Here is a 10,123-nt window from a genome sequence, read left to right as displayed (position 1 = left end):
AAAAAAAAAAAAAAAAAAAATAGAAACGTTGAGCCGACATTCATCCGCGATATTAATACGGTCGAGCATTTAATAATAAGTGTCGGTAAAAAAAAGAAATTTAAAAATCTCGCGATCCATGGATATTCTCGTATTATCGATCTCGACTTATCCTGCGAGCGTGCGAGGAGATTGATCAAGCTTAGAAAGTTGACGAAGCATGGTTCTTTCGTCACTCGATCAACGAGCGTGAGCTTAACAAACTTCCGGGGCTTAAGACGAGCCGAATTAACGATCACGCGGGTTAAACGTTTTCCACCCCTCGTCGTTGTTTAATCGACCGATTCGACCCGTTTCCACGTTGGAAAAAAAAGGGGAGAGGGGATGTTGCTATTTTAAATTTTGATACGCGCCACTTCGCGTTAAACGCGATCCACTATCGGCCGCCATTAAGGCCAATCTGCATGATAGCGCGCCGACACGCTGCATCGAGATTTATTGCGATCCTGATGCACTTAGATGAAACCTAACGCGACGCGGTTGTCGAGTTAGAAACGCCTAAACGCCAAATGCGTGAAATAGATCGATGGATTCGAGGTGATTCGAGGACAGGGTTAATCTTTGTCAAAATTGATCCCAATTTTGCAATTATTGAAAACGAATGCGAATACTCTCAGATTCGACGAATTAAATTGCGAATTATTGTAAAAAAATGTAGTAAATCTGCAAATATATCGGTAATTTTAAATTGCTCGTTTATCTGAAAAAGATAATTCTTCGTTTTTTCTATTAAATCAAGTATCCAGAATTTTTCTAACTTTCATAAATAAAATTTATATCATAAGTTCAAAATATTAAATTTCTTCGTTATATTCAATTTAAGATGCCCAGTTTAAAGCTAATGACGAAGATACCATTGATCTAAAATGGGAACTCGAATATTGGCTCAACAAGGGTTGTCGAGAAGAGGCGAGCAACATCGGCGAAGATCGACATAAAGTGTTGAGTACGATAACATTGCCGGGCAAAGTGCCACTCTATCGAGATTGATTCGTTCCAGAATTTTTGACCTCGTTTTCTAAAAAAAAAAAATCATCGAGACAATAATGAAAGCGCCAGAAAATCCTTTCGGGAAACGCGAACCAGAAACGAGTTAATTGTCCGCGAGTGTGCGCCCATTAACCGGCCACGGAATTAGAAAGTTGGAATTAGAGCAGGCGGAAATCGGGCTGCGGTGAAGTTCCAGCGGCGTTTTCCATCGAACTTGAGCACGAAACTTGACAACCCTTTTGTACAAACTTCACAAGCGCCATTTTGCACGTAATACACGCGTGGGATCAACTTTCAACGCGTCTGCCTATTCTCTTCTCATAAACCGAGAGAAAGAGAGAGACAGACGGAGAGAGTTTCTCTTATATCACGATTTATCTCGGATTACTAACGCTACTACAACGGTTGTTCTAATTTGCGTTGGAATTAGTTTCGTCCTTCTCGAAATTCTTCTCGAGTCGTGGAAGATCGGTTTTCCTTGTTCCATCGGATTCTTCTGCAAACAAAACGCTAGGAATGGTATAAAAATTCTCGGTCGCAATTCGATTAAAACGACGGAGTAATGAGCATTCTCGAGAATGAAAGAGGAGAGAGGGAGGAAAATATCGGGCAAAAGTCGAACGATCGAGGATCGTATCAGAGTTGTATATACGAATACATTGCGGCGAAATTCTCTATGTAAGTAAACGATTCGATTGGGCTAGAATAAACTTTCCAACAGAAAGAGAGAGAGAGAAATTCCTGATCCCTCCACGAATCCGTCTCGAGTCCTTCCCCTTCGACACAGATATTCTCTATCTCGGTGTTTGCACAACCAGGAGGAGAAAGGAAGAAAGAAAAAAAAGAAAAAAGAAAAATCAGTTTGCACGAGGCTTGAATCGGGGTGGCCCGTTTCCCTAGGAATGATAACAACCCTTCGTTCTTCTCTCGAGGAAGATGAACAGCGGCCCCTCCTCGCTCGGTTTATACGCGGAGCACCGTGCAAACGACACTTTCCAAGTGAATTTCCGCTCCCAAATAACGTATTAATCATCTGCCCCTTTGTTACGTCCTGTCCAAACCTTCTCCCTTAACAGCCCCTTAACGTCTTCCTCCAACCCTCGCCTCCCCATATCCCTCGATCTCCTCCACTCTCTCTCCCTATCTCTCTCTCTCTCTCTGTCTTCCTCATGCACATGCATGAATAGCCTCAACGAGGCCATTTTGGGAATACCTTTAGAGTCGTATCCCGTATCGGAATAGTTGCTCGTGCTTCGAAGATCCGCAAGAATAGATATATAGATTTCACTTTGCATTATTGAATTGTTCTCTGAATCGTATCGATACATCGTGAAGGTATACGTAGGATAATCTTCGATAAGAATCTGTTGATAAAACTGGAAGGATAAAAAAAATTTTAAATTTCACATACTCAATCTCGCAAATTTATCTATATCAAATATCCGTGAAAAATCTATGCTCTCACGATTTACTCCCCCGTAATTTCTCGAGACGCGCATAATCCCGCGATAAACGCATAGAGCAAACATTCGGCTTGGAAGCACAACCGTGCTCTCTCGCTTCACACGGCCATTCCGCATCCCTCGAACGATTCTCGCCACCTATCTCGTGTCTCGTTGCCCCAGACAAACGCTCGTCTCGCGGTTGATGTTATCGTCACGACCGATGTATCGGCAAACACCCGACCGTGTACACGGTCTGCTCCTGGTGTGTTACTCGTTCGCAGCTACGGTAATTACAAACAACCTAGGGCAACCCTCTCGTCGCCAGGACGGGATAGAACGCCCCTCGACGACGAAGAAAACGAGATCTCGAGGAAATTATCGATCGATCGTCTCTCGAAGGGGATCGGTGGTTGCGTAGTTGTGTTTCTTCCTCCATTGCGAATCGTGGTATAGTATATATAGTGGTTCGTTTCGTAGAATTTCGACGAAAAGGTAAAGGTTTCGAACGAGTCGAAGGAAGGAATCTTTTTTCATTCGAAGACACTCCAAGTCTTTCGATCATTCCCCCATTTTCTTTAAACGGATAACAGGAAGATCGAGTTTACTTCTGACTGGTCTGAAAGCAGTCCCTCAAGATCCCTCCGTTCCCTCCTCTCCACCTCTTCCAGCATCGAATCGAAGGCAATCTTTTTCCCGAGGCGGCGACGCCGTGTCTATAACCAACCCCATAGACAAATCAAATCTTTCGCTCGGCGGCTCCTCCAGAGGATTCATCGATTTATCCTTTTCTTCCCCTATTTCCCCCCCCCTCTTTTTCGATAGCTACGGAACCGGATGCGAAAGGGAAAATACGCGTGACGCCGAGAAACGACACCGAAACGGTTCACCGAAGAGAAAATATTCGTTTTGCTCGCGCCCCGTTTTGCTATCCAAAAGGAATCTGTGCATATCATTTCCAGCTGAACGATCGCTCGTGTACTCGTCAAAATATATATATATGTATATAAAAGAAAAAAAAAAAAAATAATCGAAACTCGTGAGAGAAAATCTTGTTTTCAAGCGGTGGAAAAATTGGAAGCGATGGACGCAAATTGCGATGCAATTTCAATACGACGACTAGCTTTCGAATCCATTCTCGTAAAAGCCAATCGATCCCCGATAATAATCAGATACCCACCAGAAATCTTGGTAAATGATATTGCATAATTCTATCCCGCGGTTCAGAGACAATTATGATAATCCAATCTCCGTTACATAAACTATCTCGCGTGTTCACAATCCATTCATTTTCCAATTCTCTTTCTCTCTCTATCTATCTATCCCTCCGGATGAACAATTTCAGCTTGCAATTCTGAAACATCGCGATATCAACCGTTTTTATCAGCCGTTCTCACAGCGATTCCAGACGCGATTAACCCCGAGCTCCCTTCGAGAATTCCCTTCCGATTCAAAATTGCGCTTGTGTATATGTATATCCGCACAAGTATCAACCGTCTTCCTTCCTTTCCAGGTCTTTCCTCTTCGAACGAGAGGAGCGAATCGCCGGCGGGCACGTCCGCACCAAGCGAGCGCCAATCTCTCTCTCTCTCTTTCTCTCTCTCTTGGATCTCAATAAAGGCTGGCCTCGAGCCGAGCACGCCTATTTGCCTCCGTTACGGGATTCTAATCAATCCGCTTCTGTCCCGGTTCCCTAACTCGATGCTCTAACGCCCGATAACAGGCAACGAACGAGAAAGCTACGTGAGCTGTAAAATATTTAAGAATAATTTGTATCTCGGCGGAAAAAAGAAGAAGAAGAAGAAAATAAGAAAACTATTTGTCGACGAGTCCAAGGATCGACGAATTTCGAAATCTCTCCTTCCTCTCTTATCCGGATAAAATTGTCAATGGTTAATCCAATAAGATCGAAAGCTAAAGTTCCCCGAGTCCCTGCGACTACTTCCAGATTTCTACTCGTATTTCTCTACTCGTACGTTACAGAGGATCGATCGACTCGTATTAGGGAAGATTTTTCGTAACGTGATTAGAAAAGTCTGGTTCTCGATCGATCCGATCGGAAAATAGATCTTTGCAAAACTCTGGTCTACGTAGGGATAGTGACCATTGGTTTTCCTTCAATGGGAAATGGTATGAAACGTAATTCGCTTCGAGCAAGAACGAAATCGATTCGAAGAAATTGAATCTCTTCGTCGTCGATAATTGTAGAGAAATAATAATTTCTCACGAATCACGAAAGGCGAGAAAAAATTATAAATCGCAGGAAAAAAATATTTCGCCTTTGTTTCTCCCAAAAGTCTTCGTCTAAATTTTCCTCCCTTCTTCTTTTTTTAACGAATTACGTAATTATCCTGGCCGGGTCGCGGCGACCTATTCTCTCCACTTCTTTAATGAAATCCGAGAGGGAAAGAATGAAACTCGCCCGGCAGATGGGAGAAGAAGATGCGCTCCGGCCCGTTTATTATTCTCTTTGCCGTTCCGCTTGTTCAGCGCGGCACGAGCGCGCGAATGAATTTAGATGCAACGGGAACCCGTAATGTTCTTTGATAATTTGGGTCAAGCTCCAGTTTCCCTCCCCTCCCCTGGCTGGAATGGAAGCCCTTAATACGCGCGTATGCCTCCATTATCCGTCTTAAGTGGTTATTTAGTGAAATAGTGGCGACGCCCCGCGGAAAGCGCACTGCTACTCCACTTGGAAATCGGATCTCCCCTCGGATCTCTCCCCCTCCTCCACTTGGTCCATCGCTTTCTGCGACTTTCTCAACCGAAAAGTTGAAAACTGTGTTCTGCAGATCGCAATGGATTCGCAACTTTCGATTGTCCAGCGAGAAATTCGAGTCTATCTCTCGAGCGGAGAGAAGAGGAGGAGGAGGAGGGGAGGGTAGATTTACGATCCTTCGAATATATTAAACGCGAAACGAAACTCGAAAAGTTAATAAAGCACCACCGTTATCGGGAAAACGTGACCTCTTCCAACGTAACGAATTCGCTGCGGATCGATCCTGGCTGGGCTACCAGCTATACTATAAACAGTTGGTAACTCGAAGAACTTGGGGCTCCTCGGTCGGAACAGTTAACACTCGACATCGTCGAAGAACAACAACGAACCGTTACTGCATCCCTCGCGTCAAGGATAGTTGGATGTTTGCTCTCGCGACTCCTTCATAGCGTATTATATTAAACGCTTCCGTTTCGTTTGATCTGGAACGATACTGGAAACGACACGGCTTCTTTTTTTAACGAGACTTGTCCTCAAACTTATCGAGTCGACTCGAGCTATGCTTTCATTTTTCAACTCGAAATAACGCGAAAAGGACTCATTATCTATTCTATTTCGTAACTAGGTTTTTCTTTCTTTCTTTTTCTTTTGCTTCTTTTGTTTCTTTTAGTGGCTAGACTCGGTCTTTTAAAAGTGTAACGTATCGGATTACGGTTGTTATTTCTATCCTCTTTTATTCCGCTTTATCGACACCGTGGAATATTCACTTGAGCGAAAGTGTTGTTACGCAACACTTCTCTTTCGTATTCTCTTCTGAGAAAACCTGTCAACGATCTGTTTTCGATTCCAGTTTCGATTTACTTTTCATCCTCGACCATCTCAGATTCGTGTGCGGCGACTGATTCTCGCGCAATTTCAACGGGTTCTCTCCGTGTAATTAATCCATGCGACGGACACGCGACCGTATCCGCGTCTGCACGCGTCTCGACGCGCGTAACCGGAGACGAGCGCGCGCGCAAAAAAAAAAAGGAAAGAAAAAAACTCGAGTAAAGACAGCCGAGAACGTTGTCGACGTGAAACCTAACCGAGCTCGTTTCTCCTCGCGTTCGATTATTCAAAATGTTCTACGTTCCATTTTTCTTGGCGCATCGATAACGAAAGGGATTCCGAAGGAAAGGTTTCTTTAATAATTTCCCTTTTGATGGAATTTCTTTTTTTAAAAATCGAGCTTAATAAAGGGAATATGAAACAACGTGTACGAAACAAGAGATAATACAAAAAAAAAAAAAAAGAGAGGAGAAGAAGGAAATTAAGAAAAGAAAATAAGGATCTGGAATAGAAATAGGAATCGGTTCCCTGAAATAATAAGTCTATCTAGGGGAACGAGTGGGGTTTAAACGAACTCCCGAGAAATGAGTATTCGAGCGGATTCGATCGTGCCTAGGAGATTCGAAGCGGAATTAAATCGGCTCTGAACGAGGGAGGAACGTTCCGTATCCAATGTACCGTGGCCGATGGAAACGGCCATTACGATGCTTTGGAACGGGAAATGGTTTTTGCACGGAGAGAGGGGGGGGGAGGGTTTGGCGTACGAGCCAACGTAAATTCGTCGTCGTTGCTCTCGCGATAAAAACAGCGAGCTCGATACGAGCTCGGCGATTGTCGCCGTGTTAAAACGATTCGTCAAGAGGTAAAAAGGTGTCTTTCTGGCTAAACGGGTACTGCCATTCTGAAAAATCTTGCAAAAAAGATGGTTGCCTCCAGATTTAGATTGTGGATCATGGAAGAGACGAGAAAGAAGCGGTATGTCTTGCGACACGTACGTAACGTGTGTACGTCGATAGTTTTGCCATGCGTGAACAAGAAGAATTCTCTTTGAAGGGGAACGAGAGAGTTAACTTGATCGATAGCTGTTTCCGTATCTGAAACGTTTCCCCGTTTGAGATTCTTTAAACATTTTTTAACACGTTCACTGCGACGTCAAAAATCGAAATAAATCCCCTGATAGATTTTTGATAAGCACAAAATTGTAAAACCGATACCGGTGAACATTTATGCGAACGAAAAGCCTGGATATCTGGCAAATTTTTTATATTACCTTCTGCCATATTCCATTTCGATATCATCCAGTATCGAATGTGTTAAGTATTAATTAGCAAAACCCGTACGAATTGTAGGAAAAATTAATTTTTTCCCCAGAACAGAATCGGAAAATGGAAATAATAATAAGATCGGACTTCGAATAATATTTGTCTAAAGCTTCGTTACGAATTCATTTGACGTCTCGAAAATACACCAACCCATTTAACTTTCCTGAGAGCCGGTTCAAATGGTCGTACGAATGATCTAGCGCACAACGTTCGCTCGCAAAGTGTTAAAAGAGTAACGAATCCCATGGGCGTTTCGCGGTTGCTTATTGCCCGGGCTACTTACCGCCCCTGTCGTTGCTAATTGTTCCACCGTGGAGCGATAGTCGAGAGTAACGAGGATGACAGTTGCGGCAATTCCTAGCTAGAAGTTTCCCTAGCGACGAGTTTCATTTCCTGGCTCGAAGCGGCGCTTTTCATTTCCCTTCGGCCCGCGCCAAACAGAACACTCATAAAGGGAAATATTGCCGCGATTTTCACTTATTCTCGAGCCAATTAAATATCGGCTAACGGGCAAATTTCTGTAAAATTCTAATCCCCGATATAACTCCTAATTCGATTTGTTGAAAATTATCGTACTTCTTAAATGAAGAATTAATCAAAGTATCGAGATACCTGTCTTGGAGATCTGGTTTTCGAACAAGAGTTCAAAGAGGAATTTAGTAATTTCACGCACGGCTACGATTCCATCTCTCGTCTTTGACGAGATTAAACGTAGAATCTTCCCTTTAGAAACGTGTTCAGTCGTATCGCATCGAGACTCGGATCCTTATCGAGACTTTCGAGATATAACCTGCGAATTCTGTAAAATTTTATCACTCGACACAGACTTTATAAATTCTTTCGAGATGCGGGCTTTTCCTGCATAACTTGCTCGTAAAACGTTTTATATTTTTTCCGAGCACGAGCTGTTGCGTATCTCGTTCGCGATAAAGTTTCTCCACCATTCGTGATAATACGATCAGCGGGATGAGGTTGCCGTAAAACACACGTCCGACCGCTTATATATACCGGAATATACTTTTATTACCAACACTGCAACTTGCGATGCTAACATATGTGCGCGGATAGATCCACGAAAATCCACAAGAATGCGAGCGAGATGTTGCAAGTGTTCTCAATCTGAAAAATAATACAACGAAACATTAGAATTAATTATTTTCCCTGTCCAGAAGCTGAAATTTTAATAAATTTAGAAAAGAAGCGGCGCGCACGCGAGGCGCGTAAGTCCGGCGAAATCGGTCGATGCCTCTCCCTAATAATTCACGTCACACTTGCATCGCGGTTTATTTAGCAGTGCATTGCACTCGTGTGACGCATCGTTCGTCATTGAAGCCATTATCTTACGAAGCGTTCGAGCACGAGGCGGAGGAGGAGGAGGAGGAGAAGGAGGAGGAGGAGGAGAAGGAGGAGGAGGAGAGCCCTTAATAAAGTTCCCTTCGTAACCACTTCCTGTCCGGATTCGAGTCTGTCGCTTACTTTACGAACCGGCAATACAGTAGCCAACCAACGTTACCCTTCTCGCTTATACGCTTCGTTTATATTAATTCCACGGGGCCAGAAGCTTTACTGGCAGTAAACTCGGGCCAGAACTCGCTTAAACACCCAATGTGTCTCGTTTAATCCAGTCGTCGCGAGGACTTTATGCAGAGTCACGCAATCTTACGAGTTTTCTCGCGAGACTAATTTAAGTACAAATTACTTCAGCATCGCTTTGAAGGCTGAAATTTAAAGGTGGAAACGGACGGATGTCCCGATTCCGGAGGATTGTAATATAACACACACGTCAGAGACACTTGAAAACCACGTATTTAATAAAATTGTCGTCCGGATTATGAAAAATGTGTTGTATAACATGTAAAATATTAATGTTGAATGCGATTGTATACTTTATATCTCAGCAATATTGAAACAACATTTCGAGCTTTTTTTATATGAAAAACGTGAGAATATATTAAAATTTTATTACGATCAAAATCTATTCGGGAAATGGAGGAAATCGTATCATTGAAGTTATTTTTTGATATATAAGGACTCAAAACTTTCAGCGTTTAACATAGTACGAAAATTATGAAATCTTCCAAGAATTGCATATTCCGATACTTGGACTAGTGAGATCAGTGAGATCCAAGAACAAAGATAGCAAAGGATTTAAAAAATTATCTTTTTCTTTACACAATGATATCTCAGGAACAGAAAGTTGTATCGAGATAAATCAAAAAATGTTTTAAAGGATACGATTTCTTTAATCGTTCCAATAATTCATTGGAAGGATTAATTATCCTTGAAGTTACAACGATTAAAAATTACCCTTTTTTTTTTTTTACCGGACATCTCAAGAACCGGAAGTCGTATCGGGATAAATGAAAGAGATGAAGTTTTAAAGTACAAATTCCACAGTTTTAACGATTATTCGTCCATTAACCAAGAATTGCTATCTTCGGAATTACAGCGATTTTAATTTTTCCTAATTTTTAAACGTTAAATTTTAAACACGAATATCTACATCCCTGGAATCTGGAAAAAAAATACAAAGAATATGCAATCTCTGTTACTAAAAATTTCAATTCTCTTTAATCTCATTTTTATTCCAAAAATATTTATTCAAATTTTTAAATGATATAAAATATACTTCGACGAGAAATTTAAAACGATTAATTCGATTCATGCTAAGAAGATTCATACAATTGCATCGCAGGTTCGGGGTCCGGATCCGGAAGCAGCGGATGCGCGTCCAGTACCCTTGGCACGCTACCCTTAAATCGGTGTTACTCGTCCCTGCCCAG

At 42.3% G+C, this 10,123-nt stretch overlaps 1 protein-coding gene across 1 annotated transcript in view; it reads left to right on the top strand.

Annotated features, from left to right (window-relative positions):
- Positions 1-10,123, top strand: part of LOC102673486 — an 88,558-nt gene that overhangs the window by 59,704 nt on the left and 18,731 nt on the right. Inside the window, exon 8 of the mRNA XM_006623881.2 lies at positions 10,036-10,120. Within this exon, the coding sequence (XP_006623944.2) occupies positions 10,036-10,120 (85 nt within the window). The remainder of the gene's footprint in view (positions 1-10,035; positions 10,121-10,123) is intronic.

This window comes from Apis dorsata, unplaced genomic scaffold (assembly GCF_000469605.1).
Source record: "Apis dorsata unplaced genomic scaffold, Apis dorsata 1.3 scaffold_964, whole genome shotgun sequence".
Taxonomy (NCBI): domain Eukaryota; kingdom Metazoa; phylum Arthropoda; class Insecta; order Hymenoptera; family Apidae; genus Apis; species Apis dorsata.
This window is presented reverse-complemented; position numbering and strand designations above follow the sequence as displayed.